This window comes from Hipposideros armiger, unplaced genomic scaffold, assembly GCF_001890085.2.
Source record: "Hipposideros armiger isolate ML-2016 unplaced genomic scaffold, ASM189008v1 scaffold_1, whole genome shotgun sequence".
Lineage (NCBI taxonomy): Eukaryota > Metazoa > Chordata > Mammalia > Chiroptera > Hipposideridae > Hipposideros > Hipposideros armiger.
Genome location: NW_017731351.1, coordinates 6038751 through 6062024, shown reverse-complemented (window position 1 = coordinate 6062024; position 23274 = coordinate 6038751). Strand labels below are relative to the sequence as shown.

Below are 23274 nucleotides of genomic sequence, written 5' to 3'. Positions count from 1 at the left end.
TTATCATTGTGCTCTTCCCAGGTGAGGCAGTAACTCACCAGCCGTTGGACGGCCGCTCACGGCAGCTCACACCAGCTGCCAGCCAGCCCCACTGCAGCCTACGCACTGTCGCTGGCGACTCAAGGCAGCTCAGCTCCAGGTCGAGCTGTTGTTCACCATCTTAGCTGTAGAGGGTGCAGTGTCACTGGCCCATGTGGGATCCGAACCGGGGCCCTGCTGCTCAGAGCTGGCTTCCCAAGCCAACTCCCAACCAACGCGCCACATGGCCGGCCCCTCACATGATTACTTTTTAATACTTTGATGTACAATTTTTTTGTTTTTACAATAACACTGATATCCAGTAGGGGCATTTTAATTCATTTTTGTAGCCTGTCTACAGAGACTCCCGGCACTGTCTATCAAAATTTGAGTTGTTATAAATACATGATTAAAACTATAAACAGAGCTCAATTAAGCATAATTATATGATACAGTAGAACCCATTTATGAAAAAAAGATGTTATACAGATTTTAGTATTCTCTGGATGAAATCATGTTTCCTAAAATATAATTAGGTACAGTAGATACAAATTAAATGCTTTTGTTTCTGAATCTCAGGCAATAAAGAGAATTATTTATAATATTTCAAATGTATATATCTCAGAACTGTTTACAAGTATGATTTTTTTTCTATATACATGCTTAGAGGTCTGTTGAGGAATATGTATTAACGAGCCCTTCACGTTGGAGAACGTTGACTTATGTACTTTGTGCATAGCTTCCTGGTGTATATAGTGGTTATAAAAGTTTGCTGATGGTAATTACAGTGATGGCAGAGGGCACCATGGAAGTCCCCAGTATTAAATCCCACAAGAGGCATTGCTGCCCTCTTCCTTCCTGGGTAGAGCTGCGTCGTCCAACAAGAGCGTAACCTGTTCGATATCCTTAAATACCTGGGCCCTTTTATTACTTCTGAGGTGAGATGGCACAAAAGCTTACAGATAACTCAAGGTCACCTTAACTCAAGAGAAGAAAAGGAAGCCAGAGAAGTTAGCTGAAGTAGTGTGACCTGCCACATTTACATGGCATGGGGACATCTGTTTTTGGAGCCTAACAAGGAATAGGGTGGGATACTTCCTTAAATCTGAACCAGATGGGAAGTAGAATGTGGAGCAGAGTTCTCATAAAATGCTTTTGAAATAAAATGGTGTGAGAAACCAGAAAAGGCACTTGGTGGAAATATCCTGTTGTTGCAGGCAAATTTGGCTCAGTGGGAATTTGCAAATGTATCAGCGATGCTAATGATTTGCAGCCTCTAGGCGTCATTTCCTCTAATACTCTTCTTTATCATATTCTGTATTGTGTGCCTTTCTTCCTCCTTCAGTGACTCTTTCAAATAAAGTACAAATAGATTCTATGCAGCTGCCTTTGCATAGAAAAATTTCGGTTGAGCTAGCTGACAGTTCAGAAAACAAAGATGAGACTGGTGAGCATAATGCTATGCCACTAGTCTAAAGGAGAGAGCTTTGGTTGTACTTGAGGGGCACTAAGTCAGGGGTCGGCAAACTTTTGAGACGGAAGAGCCACCAGGGGTCAGCAAACTGCAGCTCATGAGCCACAGGCTCTGAAGTAAAATTGAAAATGAAAACAAAACTATCATAGTTTCATTTATAAAAATTTTAAAGGATATTACTCACATAATGGTGATTATGTAAAAACATATTTATGGCTCTCGATAATTTTTAAGTTGTTGGGAGGGACAGAACTGGCTCTTCCAGGGGTCGGCAAACTTTTGAGACGGAACGTACCCACAGAGTCGCGTGTGGCTCCCGAGCTGCAGTTTGCTGAGCCCTGCACTGAGTTTATATAGCATGTTTTTGTTGCCATAGGAATCTCAAACAGTGATACTCTATTTTCAGGTTTCTTTCTAATTGTGCGCTGGGCTGGCATTGCCGAGGAAGTGACTGTTTCATCCAATTAGATTGCTGTTACCTGAAAACTAAAACAGATAAAACCTCCATATGAGTATCGTCAGCTATTTAAATTAAACATTATTTCTCGAAATTGAAAAAAACAGTTATTGATAGATACCAAAAGTTTAAAATTCCCAAGATACTAAACCAATTTTCTACATTGTTAAAGAAATAGAAACCATGGAAAAATAAAAATTAAAAAATAGGAGGCATTTCTACATAATATTGGGCTATAGAAGAATCACTGCTTTCATTTGTTCAAAGTTATTATCTGTTTTATATGCTAACATTTGGATCAAACCCACTTGAAAAATGACAGTGCATAAGAAGACTTCTTCTTCTTATCAAGATTTACATTCCAAACATAAGATGTCAAACAAATTGGGCAGAGAATTGTAGTATGAACTGGTCCTTACCATCCTGTGCATGTTAAATCAATTATTTTGACTATTTGGAGTTACTCAGGTGAGCCATGCATTGGAGGGTTGCAGGCGGCACGTTTTAAATAGAGCAGAGACAACTATTTGCTTAGCTTTGGAAATATTCGTGCTTTCAGAAAAAGAGATTTTCTCATGCTTATAAAAGTGTGTAATTACAAACACTGTTTTCTCCTCCTTCCTACCCCATTGCAGTTTCTTTGGGCCTTGATATTTACTTCTCTTTATCTGTATGCCCATTTAAATTATGGGTGTTCTGAATAAGATTTTTTGTCTTATTTTATATTGTGAGTTAGAAGAAATATAAGATTCCCTTTGCAAAGTGCTTCAATGATCTCTATAACATTTGGGGAAATTGCAAATGCTGTTAAAGTAACATAACTCTTTGGAAAATAGGCAATATGGGAGAAAGTAAGGCACTGGGGTTAGGAAGGGATTTTAATTATGCTGGGCTAATAATATTAGGTAACACTCATTTAGTGCTTGTTATGTTACTAGAAACTTTTAGTGCTTTACAGGTAAAAAACAGAACACTCGCACAAAGGTCCTGCACTAATGCAAAGTCGGACATTACACCGTGGACAATGGGCCCCTGTACTGTGCCCCACCTCCCAGCTAGCGTACATCTTCTCTTTTTCAAGGTTTCTAGTGGGGAGGGGAGAGCATGCAGGGCCGGCATTCATCCGTCAGCCTTGTCTTAGGCAGCAGCCATGGCCCCAGAAGTGGACAGGTGAGGCGGAGTCCCTGTGTAGTGTCTCTCCTTGGCCCAGCCTCCTGTGACTGAGGAAATGGCCACTGACTAAGCTGGACGTTCCTAGAGCAGCTTCCTCTGTCTAGGTTACAGCGGTTCTCAACCTGTGGGTGGCGACCCCTTTGGGGGTTGAACGACCCTTTCACAGGGGTTGCCTAAGACCATCGGAAAACAAAAAGATATTTACATTACGATTCATGACAGTAGCAAAATTACAGTTATAGAGTAGAACGAAAATAATTTTATGGTTGGGGATCACCACAACATGAGGAGCTGTATTAAGGGGTCGCGGCATTTGGAAGGTTGAGAACTGCTGGTCTAGGACATTGCAGGTGGCCATGGACCCTGAAGCATCCTCATCAGCTGGCACTGCCTGCCTTCTGGTGTCAAACTTCAAGCAGAATGAAAAGAGATTCAGGACTGGGAACGTACCTCTGGAACTTAGAGTCACTAGCTGGAGGGCCCATCTTGCTGACTTACTTAACTTCCAAATAATGTGACTCCCTTGGTTTGGACATCTCACCATGTTGTGGCCTTTGGCTGTAATCTAATCATCACAGCAGCCCCCGCAGGTGTAGGTCCTCTTCTCATCCCCATTTCACAGGTGAGACAGCTTCGGCATACAAGTGTACAAATACCTTACTCAGGGCATATGTCACTAGTAGCAGAGTTGGGGTTTGAATTCAGGTACTTCAACTCCGGAGCAGATACTCTTAGCCACTTTTTGACCCGACTTCCACACCAGATTTCAGGATTTCAGAACTAAATAGTGAACTAGCTAACCTCTCAAGCTTGCATTTATTGTGAGCATTTTCTCTGTGACTTACATTAGTAATGTCCCCATCTGTCCACCTGGGCAGTTGTAAGACTCCTTTGCAAGCGTTCATTTATTCGTGAACGAATGAATCAGTGAACAGGACAAAGGCAATTTCCTTTCCCCTCTAAGCCTCAGTTTCCTCATTTGCAAACTGGAGATAATAATAGTAACAAATTCTACGTTGTTGGAATCAAATACGTGTAGTGTTTCACATAGTACCTGGCACTCATAACCGCTTATAAAATTTCAATGTTCCTTATAATCTCTGCATAGATATTCTTACAATAATCATTTTTATATAGATAGAAATATAGTCCTTGAGCTAGAAATGAATCCTGCCCCAATAGTTTATATTCTAGTGGAGGAAACGGAAGCATTTGGGAAATTAGAAAAAGTATTCTACAGGTGACGGGCACTATATTTCATCAGTCTAAGATGCCATCAGTTGTAAGACATGTCATTATTTTATGTAGTATTACTGAAGAAAAATGCAGCTTTAAACTATGACATGGTGCTGAGAAATCACCAACTCTAAGAGATATCCTGATTTCAAAATTTTAAACATCAAAATAGTTTGTATTCTAGAAATAGAAGAAAGACTATTGTTATTGGGGAGAAAGAGATGATGGTCTCTTCAATTTTGTAAAACTAATGCTATTATATAAAAAAATTGGGGGGATACTGTTTTATGACTAAAATGTAAAGACGTTGATTAAATATATGGAAAAATGAAAAAGATTAAGTGCTTAGTTAAACGCTGACTGCTTGATCTCTTGTGTGTGGTGTTGGAGAGTCTGTGATATTAATAACTGCTGCCTTGGATGGCTGTTTCTGCACTTAATCGTCCAGAATTGATTTCTACGTGGAGTGGTTAAGGAAAGCAGTAAGAGGGTCTGAGTCAGCTGTCATTGAAAATGAGCATTCTGGGGGCCGGCCGAGTGGCTCGATGGTTAAGAACTCGCTTGGGATGCCAGAGGGCCCCGGTTCGGATCCCACATATGAGGGCCAGTGACACTGCCCTCTACAGCTAAGATGCTGAACAACAGCTCAACCTGGAGCTGGGCTGCCATGAGTCGCCGGCGACGGCATAGGCTGCAGCCCCTGTGGCAGTGGGTTGTCATGGGCTACCGTGTGTAGCCAGCAGCCAGCGTGAGCGGCCAGCAGCCGCAGTGAGCGGCCGTCCAGAAGCCGGCGACTGATCTGCCTCGCCCGGGAAGAGCGCAATGATGGTGCCAACTTGGGCCAGTGAAGGACGTCCTCCACAACTAGATTGAAGAACAAAACGACAGCAACTTGTCTGTTCCCCTTCCCCCAATTCCCCAGCACTGTTCCTATTCCCCTAATTCCCCAATAAAAAAAATCTTTAAAAAAAAAAAAAAAAGAAAAGAAAATGAGCATTCTGGGGTTAGCAGCACTCTGTCAAGAGCTCTGAGTTTTAAAATAAAGATCAGGAAATGGGGTAGCCTGTTTCACAATATTCAGATTTTGGGTAAATTCCGTGAATTCATGACACTAAGCATTGTAGAAGAAATTTTTGTAGGCATCATTTCTCTAAATGACACTTTTCAGGAGAGTTTATAAATTGTTTTAATGTGATTTTTTTTTATAGTGGCTTTAAAAATTTCATAAAACCATAAAGTTTTATAGCTGGAAAAATTCTTAGAAGTCATCTAGTGCAAGTTTTTATCCCCAGAATTTAAGGGAAGGGGCCCCTAACTCATGTGGCCTCGACAAGACTGAAACTCATGTCTTCTTATTTAGTGTTCTTTGAACTGCCTCTTGCACTATCCAGATTTAGGATGGAAAAAGTGTGTTCATGTCAGGGTAAAAATTCTCTATTTAAAGAATCTTTTATGTTTAAGAAACTGACAATAACCACTTATTAAATACTTTTAACCACTGTTGTACAGCCGTGTTTCAAGGTGCTCGATTCAATGCCTATTTCCTTTTATGCAGTTTTTTCTAATTTATACTTAATCACCTCAGATATAAGTTTTCACATCGGTAAACTTTTAATGTTAAACAGAAATGCAGAGGAAAACAGAGCAAAAGAAAAATGGAAAGCGTGTAACAGATTTTTCAATTTATTAGTTTCATAACGTATAGCAAAGTTTTGTGAATATTTTGTGTGTGTGTTTTGTCCGAGCTACGTACTCTAGCATATAGATTAAAGCTCCAACTTTCCTTAGAGAGGGCCTGTTGCAGCATTTTACTAGGAGCTGGGGGTTCTTTTTGTTGTAGGACACAAAGTTTCTCTTATGGTAGCTGGCTTGCCTTTAAAAGAAAGTTGGCTTGCATTTTGTGTGCCCCAAGAGAATGGTCATAGGTAAGGCTTGTGTTCAGAATAGCATTTGTTTGGCGAGCCTTCTTTCGGTCTTTTTTAGCTCTCTTCCAAGCCTGAAACAATTCAGATGCCTATCATTTGGAACTCTTTATAAAGACATCTTAAAATGTATACTAGAAAAAAATGTAAATTGGATGCTTGAGATGTTAGCCTGTAATTTAGATATCATATGAAGGGACAATGGAGCATTTTATTGGAGGAACTGAGAAGGAAATAAATATACCATTTTTGTGAAATATTTAGTATTGAAAAATAAAATCAGTGTACTAATTACCACCATGGCAGTGAGATTTCTTTAAGATAGGGGTTGGCACACTTTTCTGTATCAAGCCAGTTAGTACAATACATTTTGGGGGCTATACAGTCTAATGAAACTTCATCTCTGCTGCTTTAGTGTGAAAGCAGCCACAGCAAGTATATAATCAAATAAAAAAACAGTTGGCTGGCCAGATTGGGTCTGAGGCTGTCGTTTACGGACCCATATTAAGATGTCGTAAAGTCTCTTCTGTCCAGGGCACCATATAACTTTTGAATATGAATAATTTGGAAGGGGAGCTTGACCTCTTAAGGGAAAAGAGAATTAATGTTTTGGGAAAGTCCGGCTTCAGTCTTTTCTACAGTTGAACTTTTTTTTCCCCCATTGTCATGTTGCCTATCTCTAGCAGATAATAAAGTTTTATAAAACCGTTTCATTATGTTAGTGATTACACATTTGTTTTTAAACTTTTTCTGGGAGTTGGTTTTGATTTCCTAGAATGTCAAGTTTTATGATTTTTGTTTCCTACTGCAGCTTTGAAATTCAGCCAAGAATATTTCTCAGCCCATAAAACATTTTCACTGTGCTATTCTCCAGCTAGCTCTCAATGATCTCTGGAAATAAAGGGCAAGGCAGCATGGGTAATGAGAATCCAAAGAATTCCCTTCACTTAATCTTCCACGTTATTTACAGCCACCATTTCCTCCCACAGCAAATAGCAAATCGGACAAGTATAAGTTCGCCTCTTTCTGTTTAGAAGTGCCCGATTGGAGGTGTCAATAAGTTTCTGAATACAAATATTTTTTTTTTTTAATTTTTTTTCTTGAGGGCAGTGTCACTGGCCCTCATATGTGGGATCCGAACCGGGGCCCTCTGGTGTCCCAAGCCAGCTCTTAACCATCGCACCACTCATCCGGCCCTTGAATACAAATATTTTTATTAAAAATAATGAATAAATAACTTTACTTAGGTGCTACATAATTCCATCACAGAATTTGAAAGCTAGAAGGACCTGTATATGTATTATTTAATTCAACCCCCTCATTCATACATGGCAATAATTATGAAATTCTCAGGGAACAATAATGTCTCCACCCTCTTGTCTCAGCTGTCCATCCAAGAAGCACCCAGACATTGATTTTTCAAATAAGAGAATGAAGCCTCAGAAACAAGAGGTTCGGTTCTCTCGTCGGAATCTGACATTACCACGTCCTAGTGTCATTTGTGAACCGATTTTTTTTTTAATTAAATACTGAGATGGTCTTTTGGAATTTTGTGACCTGCATTTATGTTCATAGAAGCATCATCATCATTATAAAGAAGCATTTGTAAGCTTTGGAATATATTCATCTGTCAAAGAGCTCCGAAAAGGATTCATGAAGTGCTAAGCAATGCTTTTTCAAAAACAAATTCTAGATTATAGGCTATCTCATGTGTCCAATTTAAAGTTTTACATTTTTTTCTAGCATACATTTTAAAATGTCACAAAAAGTTCCCAATGGTAGGCATCTCAATTAGTTTTTGCACACACTAACTCTAAACGTGGGTCTGGACGTGCAAAGCTTTGTCATTTGTGCTCAGGATGCAGAAATGATAGATGTTCTTTTTAATTAGCTGACAGTCATAGTAATTCGGTAACAAAGCATAGCAACAATAATGAAGGTCATACTTTTCAGGTCGGTGAGGAAACATCTTGAGAAAGACTATTGCTGCCCCTGGTATACTAATGAATTTTGTAAAACGGTCACCATGTGACCCTCTGTCTATAAGTGGCTTCTAATAATAATAAATCTATTTATTAAAATAACTCATTTTCTTAGCCTCTAACTTAATTATATATATGGGGCTGCCTTCTTAACCTTTTCATTCGTATTTGCTAAAACTATGCCTGGCCTGCTAGGCAATAAATATTTGTCGAATGAATGAGCTGAATTGAATTGAACGAATTTTTGTCCTTTCTAATGCAATTATTCCCCTCGTTTTCCCTCTGACCCTCCTCCCACCATAACGCAGTCACCATTGGCTAATCTGGGACAAAATCTAGTCGCTATTTTTTTTACTTCAGCAAGCTCAGCTAATACATTCACACTTACCACTAGGACATCTGGCAGTCTTACTAGTTCATCGGAGGAGGAAGGGAGAGGGTACAGGATGTAACTAAGGATGCGTCCTGACGTTATTTGGCATAGCTCCTGTCAGGGGAAGACAGTTTGCAGCAGCTCACGTGACATGATTTGTGGCATCGCCCCAGGACTTCTTCTTTTGATGAAAGGAGGCCCTTCCCTTGGAGCTGTTTAGTTATGGTACACACACTCCTTTAGGTAAGGCACAACAATTCGAAGCATTGACTATTGTCTAGTAGTGCAGTTAGGTTAAGGGTTTTTGTGTGCGTGTAACTCTCTGCTAGGGAGTAAAGCTTTCCTGTGGATAAACCCAGTCAGCAGTTTTCATCCCTTTACTTGACTCCCCAGTATTTGACAGTTCATGAGCTAACTGTACACACCCTTCTATTATGAAACATCGGTGTTAATATCCTGTCATTGATTTATTTTTCTTGATTCACTGTACACTTCCTAGGTGATCTTTTCTACTTCCACCTCTCCAGGTACCATCTTTATGGCAAAGACTTCCAGAGATCAGTTTCTACCTGAGGCCTCTTTCTTTTATGTCTGAATCTCAAGTTGTCCCACGGGCATCTCAAAGCCAGTGTGTTTGTGGTTGAAGTCCTTTTCCGCCAGTGACTGATGGAAACATTGGTTTATCTCCTTACATGTCTCTTATATATCAACTTCTTTATAAATTATCTTCTCTCTTTTTTCCTGGATCTTTTATATGAGACACTCACCCAGCATTTCATTATTGGAGAGAAAATAAACATGGTTGATGGTGGAGGAAAATAAATAATTTGAATATAGTTCGTTTGAGGATATGATCGTTTAACAAGTAATAAATTCTGAAGCATGCATTTTATATTTTGAAACATAGTTTTTCTTGTTATAGAATATATGCTATTTTTAAAATAACAGAGTATTTGGGGATAGATAAACAGATTTTTAAAACTGTTATTTTTAAAAATCAGTTCTTCAGATGCGGGGAATGTAGCCGACCGTGTTTTGGCTCAGCTCCTAACGGAAATGGATGGCATTGAACAGTTACAGGACGTGACAATTTTGGCAGCTACCAACCGCCCAGATAGGATAGACAAGGTAAGAAAGAAGGCAGCGTGTGTGTGTGGTAAAATCAGGAACTGGCCATTTGGTCATATTGGTGGTGTTTTTTTTATGTCATATTACTTTCTAATCAATTTTTCATTTAGAGGATACAGAAAGATTTTAAACTAAAGCTATTGCTACCACTTTTCCCCTCTGGGTCATAGTTTAATAATGGAGTCAACTGAATTTTAAGTGTCTAATTTGTACTTAATGTGTAATTTTTCACAAGGATTTAAATTGAGCATGAACCAATTTCTCGTTTTGTTAAGAGTATATGAGCTTATGAGCTGCTCCACCTGTGCACTTATACACAGACTTCGGGTTTTAAAAATGGGATTTCAAAAATGGTCCATTTGAAGACATGAAAGGAGCTTTTATGTAGAAAGAAAGCGTTGCTTTCATTCATTTTGGTATTTTGCTAAGTGTTAAAGACCCTTTGGTCAATCTAGGAAAGCATTGGGCCTGAGTAAATGGTTTGCTTTCTGATGCAGCTCTTTATAAGACACTAGGTGAGTTCTGAGCATCTGTGGGATCTGGGCTGGTACCCAAGCATCTCTGATGTCTGTAAAGGTAGGACTGTATCTGACCACGGATTATAAAACGTGCTAAGAGAGCCCGTAAAGATGACCTGGTCCCACCTTTTGGTTTCACAAGTAAAGGTGTTGAATCCAGAAAAATCACCTTCTACCTGGTAAGAGTACATTGTATTTCTATGACATTTGTCTCCTGGTAACCCCATGGCTAATTTTCTCAGGTTTCCTAAAATTTCTCAGGCTTCCTTTTCTACAATGCTTGACCTAATAGTGCTTTTCTTTGGTTTCTTAATATTATTACATGTCCTCAGGGTTAGATACCTTTTGGGGCTTTGGGCTTACAATAAACTTGAGGTTCTTCTTAATCAAGCAGCGTGACTTAGCCCAGGTTTTGCTTGTGTTAGTTTTCTCTTGCTGCGTAACAAACTACCTCAAATTTAGCAGCCTCACACACCCATTTATTAGTGTTTCTGTAGGTAGGTCAGACCTGGGCAGGCGTGACTGAGCCGTCTGCTCAGGGACTCACTCAAGGCTAAAAACAAGGTGTTGCGGACTACGTTCTCCTGAGGAGCTGGTATTCCTCTCTCAGTCACGTGGCGGGGGCAGAATTCACTTGCTGTGATTGCAGGCCTAGGGGCTGACTTGCCTTACTGGCTTCAGCTGGGAGCCACCCTTGGCTGCTGGAGATCACCCACATGGCCCCTCCCCATCTCCAAACACAGCAGTAGAGAATCTCTTATATTTTATCCCTCTCGTGCTTTGAATTGCCGTTGCCAGGGAAGCCCAGTCTCTCTCAAAGTCTCACCTGATCAGGCTGGGCCCACCAAGGAAAATCTCCCCACCTTAAAGTCAGCTGATTCAGGACCTTAATTATATTTGCAAAAGCCCCTCACAGTGGCACCGAGGTTAGCATGTGATTGAATAACTGAGAAATGGTGTGTGTCCACCAGGGGCCGGAATCTTAAGGCTGCACTAGGATTCTTCCTACCTCCCCTGCGTGAATTCTCTCCTGGGCACTAAGAACAACGGCCAAGTCTCAGAGCCCAGCTTCTCCTGCCTGTCATCTGACTGGCTACAAACCAGCCGCCTTGAAATGTCCTTGTTCTGTGGAACCCGCTGCCTTTTCTCAGATTGGCATTTCTCTGCCGTGGCTTGTCTGGCTGTGTCTGCCAATTATACATGTAATCTCGCTCAAAATAGAAAAGGAGAAACGAATTGAAATTCCTTTCTAAAGGATACATTTTTTTCATGTTTATATGTGTAACATTTTGTAAGCCTGTTATTTAGTACAGGGGAATTGTTGATTTATAATCTATTTTGCTTACTTTTCTCTCTGTAAGACCTAAATTGAACCCTAGCTGCTGTGTTTTACAGTGAGATGTAATTTGTCCTAGTTTTTACCTACAGCTTGTACAAAACAGCTTGAGAAATGTTTAAGATAAACCTAGAGATAAGCAGTTATTCTTGGGCCACTCTAAAGTCTTGGGCCTTTTTTCAAGTTCATCTTAGAATAAGTCAAAATCCCAAGGTAGATGACTTCCATTCTCTTAAGGATAATTTAGTCTGTGGATATCTTGGATCTCTTAGAGAAAATGATTAACCAGATTTGGGGCAGAGCTTGTCTCCAGAGTTGGAGATTAAAGAGATGGAAGTGCTGCTTCTGTTTCACATTTCAGATTTTTTGCATTGTCCTTGTGTGTTTCTTGCCTGCTAATAACATTTGCCTTAGAAGGTGGTGCTGTGTTCCCTTCACAGCAACTCATAAGTGACTGCCCAACATCACAGACTTTTGAAAAATGAAAGTTTGGGAAACATCTTGTCAAAATTCTAGTCATATTTTTGATCGGTTATAAAATGTTACCTTTAATGCCTCGGTTTTAAAAACACCTAATTGTTCAAAATAAGTGTTTTAAGAGCCAATATTATTATTATTACACACTGTTAACACCTCTTGACTAATTAAACTTTGCTTCAAGAGGCTTCAGAGAAAAGTGCAAACGTATGCAAACGTACGTATCTATATATATGTATATATGTATGTGTACATATATACATGCATACATCATATGTATACACCCATACATACATACACACTTTGATTCATTTTTAAAAATTAGAAATCTGTGTTTTTAACCAATTAATTTTAAGTCAGCACATTTAAATTAAAATATTGTAAGTGTTTGCCAGTTAAGCACAGAGACTTATTTTCACTAGGTCAGGAGGAATCTAAAGGTCTTTAATTTAGTGTTCGAATTTTTGAAAATGTATGTTTAATTTGTAATAGGTGAAAATAAAATTATTACTGGCAGCAAAACATAAAACTGGTAAATGAGAAAAAGTGTTTTTAAGAATGGTTTCAAGGTCATCAGATGATGTGCTATGCGTTCAAGTACAGCTTTGAATGTAGTACATTGAACCATGGCTAAATATTCTGCATCTTATTCTGTAGTTGTGCAAAAACAATGCTTTAAATAATTAGTGTTTTTTGTAAAATATAGTTTAATCTTTTTCTGTTTCAGGTAGAATTTCATATTCCTATGGAGTATGAATTTTTTTCTTAACTGTACTTTTGTTACTACTCAGATGATATATGGTACATCAGAAGTCTATATCCTTTCCAGATTTTTTTTCTCTGAAGAACTGTTATGGAGTATTATTTGTGTATGGTGTAATAGTACTGTAAAAAAATGTTTTGGCACATGTGTGATTAGAACATGGTGTTCACAATATGCTCTAAATGTGCTGGTAGAAACAAAACAGCCTTAAGAGACAATTTAAAAAAAACACAAACAATTTCCTGTTATGAAATGAGTAGACTTAGTTTTTCCCACCTGTCTTGTCTGGAGGAAACTAGTCGGAAGAGAAGAGGTGACAAAAAAATTAAAGTAAATTTCATGTGCTAATGCTAAAAGGTGTTTTATTTTTAGCCGAAAACTGGAAAGAAAAAAAAGGACTGTTCTAGTGTCAAAGAAAAATACATTTAGTCTAACTTTGGCTACATTTAATTTAGGCGTTTGGGCATCATACTCCACACTCCTGTTGTGTTAACCCACTGCCTCTATGTCATGATGCCCTTAAGTTAGTACATTAGAACAGGGTGAATGCCTGGCCTGTCAGAGGAGGAAATTGATAGCCTTCCGTGGCCCATATGGTGTGCATTGTTCGTGTCTTTTTGGACAATATTTCAGTTTCATGTAGTCTGGGGAAACGAAAGCTGGAGTTTCTTGGGGATTCTGGCGATCCAGCAAAGGAAGCGTGATGCATAGTTCAAGAATCCCGTAATTCTGCTTCCTGCTGTGTCGTATTTATGTCAAACCCATAAGCTGCACCGCAGCACCCCAGGCTCCCAGGCTGAGGACAGTGTCTGCTGTGTGGTCTCTGGTGGTCTCGGAAATCTCCACAGACATTTTACCTCCCACCCCCTCCCCCAGCGTACACATGAAGGGGAAGAGAAGGTGCAGCCTCAGTGTCCATTTTGCATAAGAGTGACAGGAAGTGAAAGACAGATGAAGATGAATGAGATTGTGTGATGTCAAGTAGACACACTCTCTTTAGATTGATGATGGTCTAGATTTCCTCAGCATCAGGAGGCTTTAGAACAAAAAACAATCAAATTATTACCGATGCCCAAATAATAGTAAAATGCCCAAACTCTGGGAGTTTATATTGTTCTTTGTTAGGCAGTTGCTCATGCGGCCCCTTTAGAAAAATAGTGTCCAATATAGGACATTTTATCCACTTGTGTTGAATATTAAGGAAGAAATGATCATGTCTTTTTTCCAAGGTGTTAAATAGCCTCAAAATAGTTTAATTTTATGAATATTTTGAATTGAGTCCCTTTGGTCACTTTTAATAGTGATACCTAGTATGCAATAGGTATCAGGTTCTCAGTGATAATTGTTATACGTATTATCCCTAGCCTGGAAACCTAGCTTCCTTATGTTATCAAATGTGTAGAATTTTAAAAATTCTGCTCTAAGTCAGCTATGGAAAAGATTGCTCAATTGAGGGAAATTTTGCAAGTTATATAGAGGCCTTGAGTAATTCAGGGTTTAAAATTATTTTCTAACTTAATATGTTTAACTCATGGGAGTAATAAACTGGCATTAATTTTCCTTTCAGTTTTTCTGGAGGAGGAAATGTGCTTGATGGGTGAAATATGACATAATATTTTTATTTCTTAAATATTGCAAATTAAAAGTTGGCTTATGGATATCTTTGTAACGTGGAATAATTTAATTATCATATTTAGAAATGTCAGCAAATGAGAAGCTAAATATAGATAGCGTCCAATTTTCAAATGAATTGTGTACCTAAAGTTTCTTCAGAAAAAAGTTTACAGATGTGTTTGTGGATAGCTTTTCTCTTACCCTTCCTAATTATAAGTACTGTTCTTATAACTGCTGTTCTCAACTAAGTCAGAACCAAAACATAAGCTGCTTGACCTAATGGACATAAAATAAGGCTAAATGAATCATAATTTTTACCTCCCTGTGAGTTTTTAAGGAAAGGACTCTTATTCATCTTTACTATTGTTTATGAAAATGATGTGGACAGCCTCGAATTTAGAAGGTGAGCTGTGGGGTGCGTAGACCTGGGAGGCTTCCTCCAAGGTCAGCTTCCAGTTTCAACTTTACCATCATTTTACAGGACTCAGAAGTCGTTTTATTATTGTTGTGTGTGTGTGTGTGTGTGCATGCGTGCATGGGTGCGTGTGTGTTAAAGCTCCAAGTGTTTTCAATGTAACTTCTATGGCAGCTGTAAGGGTTTCGGCTTTGGGGAAGGGGGATTGGGAGAGGAGAGCAAGCGATGGGCCAGAGGTTGCATGCATATATGGTCATATCTTATTTAGACCTTGATAAGATAAAGAGTGTCTATCTCAGGGGTCAGCAAATTGTGGCGTGTGGGCTAAGTCTGGCACCACCTGTTTTTGTGTATCCCATGATCTACGAATGGTTTTTACGTATTTAAATGGTTGAAAAAATTCAAAAGAAGAAGAATATTTTGCGACGTGAAAATGATAAGGAAATTCAAATTTCAATCTTCATAAATAAAGCTTATTTAAATGTAGTCACACTAATTTGTTAATGTGCTGTCTGTGACTGCATTTACACTACCCTACGGTAGTTACAGTAGAGGCTTATGGCCTGTAAAGCCTAAATTATTTACCACTGGACCTTTATAGAAAAATTTACTGACCATTGATCTAGCTTTGTAAGCTTTTAGAAGTTTAGTGAAGTTACAATATGTGTTGTACATACATGAGCTACGAAGTTTTTCTAAAGATTGTTTAAATATATTTAGTGCATAAATGTTCTGAAGATAAATCACACATGAATCAATAATATAATGCTGAGCTTAGAATAAACCAATAAGAGTAGGAACAGTATATTAACTTCTTGTTCTTTCAGATATGTTGCATCTCGTCTTGAAAGTTATTTTAGTATTTAATCTTTTAAAATACATTTTCTTGGACTAAATTATTATTCTTTCCAACTGACTCATGAAAATCCATAAATTTAGAAATGCAGGGTTTTTTTATTATGTGAATAATGTAAAGATTTATTCATGGCTACTGAATCTTAAAAGCTGCACTGGTTTTTGGCTTTTTGTAATTGTAAGTTGAATGCCTTTTTAGTATTTGTCATCACTGGGATTTTCAGGCTTAGATATTTAAATTTTGAGAACTTAAAATTCTATGTTTAAATATATGAGAATGGTACATAATATTTGATGATGTCAACATGCAAATAATACACTTAGTCTTCTATTAGAGAAAGAATAATAAAATATAATTTGTATTGCCCTTGATAATCAAGTTCTGAAGTAGATTAATTTTTTCAAGGTTGGCGAGAGCTTGGAAGGCTTGATAGTCTGTTTGCCCTTCTGATGCGTTGACCCCGCTGTGCGGCCCCTACCCATCAGTTCTCCATCCTTTGCTTACTCACCTGCACTGAGGGGGAACCTACTAACTCATGAAATAGACCATTTCATTTGTGTCACAGACTTGAGGAAGTTCTTAATTCTGCAGAGCCAGCAGCTGTTTGTCTCCCTAAAGCTTCCATGCAACAGCCTGCTTTTATTCCAAGATGCTATAAAGAGCAGTTTTTAATTCCTCTTCTATATGGTCCTTCTTTATCTTTAAAAACTGGTATGTGTCTTACCTTTACATTCTATCTCACCACCCAGTGTTTTCTTCTCCAGGCTTGACGTCTTGTTTTATTTCACATGATACTCCTATTCCATGTGCAGCATTTTTATCCTTTGTTTTCCTGAGCTGTTGTCCATTCATTCCCTTCTCTCAGAAACTGTGGCATCCACAAGTGAATATACTGTAAGAGGTTGTGGTCTGATGAGTACAGAGCCTGTGAGACAAGGTGCCTGTGATCTGAACGCAATGCCTCTGCTGACGCATCCCAGGATTGGGCTCGTTTAGGTGCCAGCTGAATCACACTGTATGCTGCTCTGGGATTTAAAGTCATCAATTAAAGTCACCAAAAACACCACTAAAGAGCCCAGGTCTTTCCACGGAGTCTTCTGCCAAGTAATAGCTTCCCTGCCGTGGGCTTGTGCTATTAATTCAAGTCTTAGAAGTTGAGTCATGGTGCGATCAGATCTAGAGGTCTTCCTCCAAGTTCAGCGCCCCTTGCTTCTCACGTGCTTCCCAGGTGGCTCCCCAGAGCATCCGTCCCAGGCCGCAGCTGCAAGGGCTGCAGGCCTCAGGAGTAGAGGAATTACATCTTACTAAACTCACCTCACTAGATCTGATAGATCTGATAGATCTTTCTGAGTATTTGTCAGAGTGGGCTCCTATTTTCTGTGTCTCTTATGCATCGATAGCAGAGGCATTATATTTCTTAAATACCAAGAAGAATTTCTGTAGCTTTCTGACTTTTTGAAAAATAGTTTAACACGTATAGCCCAGGACAATTTAGGTGAACTTCATGGAACATTTAATTGGTACAGAGATAGTCAGGAGATGTTTTCGAAGAGTTACCAAAGAGAACCCCTGAAGAGAAATAAGTGATTAAGATTGCTTATGGAGAAAGAACAGTTGAAAGACAAATTCACCTAATTTACCTTAAGAATACATACCTGGGTAAAGAAATGCTTTCTGTTTTCTCTGCTGGAAGTAGACAAGACATTATATTCAATGAAATTTAGATAAACTTCTCAACTCTATGGCTTTATATGCTGTTAAAGTGAAGAGTTCAATATTAATCTGGTTTAAACCTTACAGATATTCAAAACTTATTTTCTTTTAGCTTTAAAACAGTGCTAACATATGTAGTTAATTTCTTCATCACTTACCTCCACTTTTAACTGCATTTTCATGAATTTGTGATTAGAGATATGTGTTATAATGTTGTGTAATTTTCACCTTTGAACATTTTGTTTATAGGTTTTGGGGCACAACCGTTCCCAGAACTTAGTATTTTAGATGAGTTTCTGGAGTGTGTAGCATTGGAGACGGGCTTTTTGCATAATGTAAGCAGCGTAACTGGGGAAATGAGTCTAGCGGACAGTGAGATTGGCACATGGAACAGATGACAAAGATGATAGGGACTAGAATGGTGTGTGCAAAATGTGACAGAAAGGCCTGAAACTGACAGCAAGAAACAAGCAGTGGAAGAAATGAGACAGACAGCAATGTGGGATCTTGTTCCAATTCGGCTCTGTTGCTAACACTGTGTCTTTTTTGAAGTTATTTAGCCTCTCTGGGCCTCTGTTTCTGTACCTGTCAAATATTCTAGAAAACCCCTGATATTTCATTCACATTCTACAATCCCCTTCTTTTATGACACAGAGACAGATCATAATAGAGACTCCAAATACTACGTAAAAGGATGCTACTTACCAAGCATTTCTAGGGTTTTTGTTTTTGTTTTAAGCTTTTTCAGGTACCACCTTCCCAAACTTGCTTGTTATTGAAAAGTTCCTTTCTTCAAGCAGGTTATAGAGCAGCAAATATTATCCAGGTGTGCAAAAATGGCTTTTTAACCACTTAATTGTCAGAAAGGCGGGGGGGAGCCATAAATCAGCCTGAAGGCGGCTGTTGTGTAATAAAAACCTGGTTGACAGGTGAAGAACGTTTAAATTTTTCACTGAAAATTTATTACTCTTTGAAAAAGGAAAACTTGTTGAGCTGCATATTTTCTCCTTTCACAGATGTCTGATCAGCCTGTAATATTTTGGTCTATATATAATATGCTATTTTAAAAACCATCTATGAATATAAAAATAATTTTCAGTTGGAACAGATTATTTAAAGCTAACTCACTGTTAAATTTGAAAAAAATTCTTGTATCGTTATTGCTCCTAAATGCCCATATTTGAGAACTAAATCTGAAGCCACGTAGTCAATGTTTTATTTATTTATTTGTTTGTTTATTACATTTCTTTTTTTTTTCTTTAAAAGGAATGAGTTGTGTTCAGGGGGGTTAAATGCTTTGTAGACAAGAAAAAAACTGCACTGGAAGAAACTTGTTCACCATCATCATCTTCATCTTCCCCCGCTTCCGCTTCCTCCCTTCTTTTTCTTGCTCTTTTCAGCCTTGACAGCTCCGTCTTCCGCCGCGTCAGGCTTTCCTTTAGCTCGGTAGGCAGCAGTATCTTTTCCATATTTTGCCCTCAGCTCAGCACACGCCTCCTCCTGGGGCTGCGTGTTGCCCGCAGCACCTCGTCCCCCATCCCTCCCGTTCCTTTGCAGCATCGCCAGTGGACAGGCCAGGACGCTCTCCTCTGGGTTTGGGTGATCCTGGAACTGCTTTTTCATTTCCCCGTTAGGAGGGATGTAAGTTTTCATTCCTCGTTCGTATCGGGCCTTGTCTTCAAATGTTCCTTTCTCTTTATCAGGCATGGTCTCCCCCTCTCCGAGCGCTTCTTAGCAAACTCTGAGAAGCTGACTGAAGCGTCTGGGTGCTGTGGGTGCTCCTCCCAGCAGGTTTGCACAGAGAATGAATGCACATGATGACAGTTTGCCTCTCGGCCTCTTAGGGTCTCCTTTGCCCGTGTCTAATTATCTGTCCTCAGCGAGCAGAGTCTCCCAGTGCCCGTCCGACTGCACTTGCCCTGGCGCTGTCTCTGTGGAGCTCAGCACACTGCAGTGGCTGTCTGAATGTTTTACAGTCATTAGTAGAATGGCAAATTTGGTGATTATAGTTAAAATGCTTAGAGAGTATTAATAATAATGTGCCACTTCTGTGCCTGGCATCATTTTATTTATTGTGTGTATATGTAAGGGGTGTGTGTGTGTGTAAGGTCTGTGTTTAAACTATTATAATCAGAAAGCATCAACAGCCTAAACTTTGTCTGCAGTACCGCTCCGGCACATACATCAGAGTAGATTTGGAACAGTGAATCTTAGATCTCCTGCTCTCAGGCCTCTTGCGTTCTCTCTGATGATCAGTTGGTCCTGCAGTTACTCTCCTTTGACACTAGATGGAGATGCTCACCTGGAATGTTTCCTGAGTCAGGGGCTACTGCTTTCACAGGCTTCCTCATCTCCATCCAAGGGATGGCCTGCTTCAGGAAATGAGAGGAACTGGCTTTGCTTTTAACAGTAATAGTTGAAATGTGTGTGTCCTACTGTATAACTTATTTCACAAGTAATGGTTTAAATTTAAGTGGAGATTATGTAAGTTTGGGCGAGGAGGAGGCGGGAACAGTGGGAAGAGGGCAGGCTGAGCAGTGCAGAGAGAACCGGGCGGTGGTTTGGTGGGTACTGCGCACCAAGCATGTGCTGGCCGAGCTGCACGCGATAGCTGACTAAGCCCTTCACCTGCATTTTACACAATACCAACGTGTTCCTTAGCTCAATCAACTGTGCAAGATTAGTAGTGCTCTGTGCATGCTCTCTTGTAAAAACTGGTATCCATCAGCTAGTGTAGGAGCTTTTTTCACAGTTTATCAGTCTTCACTTAGAGAAAGAGAAAGGGAAAGCGGGGGAGAGGCAGGATGTGTGTGTAACTGCTTTTGTTCGTCTGAGTCGATGAGAATTGCAAAAGTAAGCGTTAGCAAGTAGATGATAGTTATATCTTTATACTCTCAGGAAAATTGAACAGAAGACTTAAGGCGATTAGATACAGAATAAACTAAGAAGAGATTGAAAAACGATGTTCTCTGCCTATTGAAGTAAAGTTTTGTTGGGACACAGCCACACCCATTGCTGAATAGCCTGTTGGGCAGATACGATGAAAATATTTACTCTCTTGCTTTTTAAGAAAAAGTTTGCCGATCCCTGAACTAAACTTTTGGACCAAAACTGTTCAGATAAACTGTTTGCTTAATGGCTTGGATTGAGTCATTCACCAAATACTGATGAAACACCTGTTATGTGCCAGGCAGTGTGATAGGTGATGAAGAGGCAAAAACAAACATGTCCTACAAAAATGTTTGATTTGCTTTTCTTACAACCAATTATAGCACAGGTTGTAAAAAAAAAACAATAGGAATTATTTTTTTTAAAAGCTGATAAGGAAATACTCATAAGACCGATCTCGTTTGTCTGAAGCAATAATACTGCATCTTTTGGGCAACGACCGTGTCAAGTACCTGACACCACTGATACTCCACAACTCTTTTTCTCTGGTTCTCCTGATCCCCTTTATGCTTCTCAGTTATTTTTGCTCCAGTATTTAGTACCAAACAGTTCACTGATTTACAGTGCTCATACTGACCGCCTACCCCTGCTCCAGTGTAAGCCCCAGGAGGGCAAGGGTTTTTGTTTCGTTTGCTGACATATCCAGGTGCTGGGACACATGGTAAGCAGTTCAAGGAAAGACACTTGCCTTATATAATATATCCTTCTGATTAGCTATAGTAATGCGTTTGGAAAGCACCAGCCTTTTCTTGTTCGCTATAATTTGCTGAGTCAAAATAACAGTGATTTTCTGAGCTAAATTGTGTATCTTTTTAATTTGCTTTTATATGTCCTTCACTGAGAATACTAGTATTTCCTATATGTTACCTTTTCACTTTATTACCAGTTCTATACTGGTCACATCATTTTTCTTGGGAGTGACAAATGTTTAGTAAAAGATGGGTTGGGTATCTGAGTAATATATTTATTGAATAGAAAAACGTACACTAAGAGTAAAGCTTATGTCAACTATTCAGAGGGCCTTGAGGAAGTAATGTGGTTGTGTGTTTAATCACCATTAAAATAATTAAGAGTCATTCCTCATAAAACTTTTCCTTTTAGTTACAGTCGTGAGTATGTTTTGGTGAGAGTTGACTGCCCTGCCTACATAGTTTGCAAAATTAGTAAGTAGAACAGTAATCTGGAGCCAAGTTTCCATGAGCTGATATTTCACATTCATGTTTGTGACCTGAACCTGTATTCCTTCAGACAATGAGAAAAGTCAAGTGTTCTCATAAGCAGCAAGGATTTTCTTCATGGAAAACAAAGACGTAAACATGGAGTCTCAACAGAAGTATAATGTGTGTATGGAAGATTATAGGTAGATCGACCTATATAATAAATGAATATCATGTGATATTATGCATTTCATAGCAGGATTTTTTTCTTAGATATTATATTTGAAGTGAAAAATAATATACAAAGTTCAATGCATGAAGGGAATCAGAAGAATCTGGAAATATTACTCTAAGCTAATAAGAATTATTATCACTTCTAATTGAGCAGGCATCTATCATCTGTACTTCTAAGGACCCTGCAAAGTAGTATTTCTGTTTACAGTTCAGAGATGAGAAAATTGATGTTCAGAGATTAAATAGCTTGCCATCATTCAAGAACTAATAAGTAATAAAGACAGTGTATTGTAAGGTAGGGCTTACTGTTTCTAAACACCTTATTCTTTTTTTTTTTTAATAAAATTTATTGGAATGACAGCAGTCAACAAAACTACATAGGTTTCAAGTGTACAATTCTGTAATACATCATCTATATATTGCACTGTGTGTTCACCACCCAGAGTCAGTTCTCCTTCCATCACCATATATTTGGCCCCCTTTACCCTCTTCCACTGTCCCCCCTCCCCCCTTAACCTCTGGTAACCACTAAACTATTGTTGTGTCTATGAGTTTATTAAACACTTTATTCTTTATCCTACAGCATGTCAGCTTCTCATGTATTTTCATGATGTGCTACCAAATGACTACACTCTCTACTTTGTTTTAAAATTTTACATTTTATAACATTTACACTATACACTTCAAAAATTTAAATTTTCTTAATGTAGTATGCTTCTAAATTACCTGAGGATTGTGTTGTACAAAAGGAAGTGGTTTCCTAATTCCAGAGAGTAGTGCTTGGAGGGGGGATACATACGTCCTTGTTTGTCATTTTTTTGTCATTTTAAAGTTAAAGCCATTGCTTTCCCATTTTAAGCTGATGTGTATTCTTTTGTTTCATCTTTCTCATCTCCATAAGATTTCTTAGGCCTTATATAGCCACATATAAACATGCAGCTAATCACCATTATTTATAAAGTTTGATTTTAAAATGCTTGATGTTTCAAAAGCTTTTAAATAAAAGTATTGTGCATAAAGATATTACTCAAAGGACATTTTTTATTATGCAAATTGACTGCTAAAGAGACTGACTTGCTATGTGGTACTTCTTATCACTATAGCTCATTTTTTCATATCATTAACCAGGATTAGGATGCCATGTTAGCTAGGAAATTGAGGTAACCTTATGCTGCAGCCCTTCTGATAAGATTCGCTTCTAGTTTTTCTAAATTCATATGTTTAGTTGTCCAAGAATAAACACTTTGCCTCATCTAATGAGTTTTCCTTTTTAAAACAATAAATAATGTATTGTCTTTACTGTGATTTGAGGGTATATGACCTATGAATCCTGGTATTCTGGTTTAGTATAGAATTTGAAACTATCTGATTAGCACAGATACCTGAATATTTGATAGCCCTCAAATTTTATATTTAATAGGACAACAAAAAGGACTCATTAAGCCTTTGATTTGATGAAAGACTGAGAAACCTTACAGG

General features: G+C 38.7%; 1 protein-coding gene across 3 annotated transcripts in view; it reads left to right on the top strand.

Annotated features, from left to right (window-relative positions):
* Positions 1-23274, top strand: part of AFG2A (AAA ATPase AFG2A) — a 241054-nt gene that overhangs the window by 72176 nt on the left and 145604 nt on the right. For all 3 annotated transcript variants that reach the window (XM_019666169.1, XM_019666093.1, XM_019666239.1), the window contains one exon: positions 9637-9763. In XM_019666169.1, the coding sequence (XP_019521714.1) occupies positions 9637-9763 (127 nt within the window). The remainder of the gene's footprint in view (positions 1-9636; positions 9764-23274) is intronic.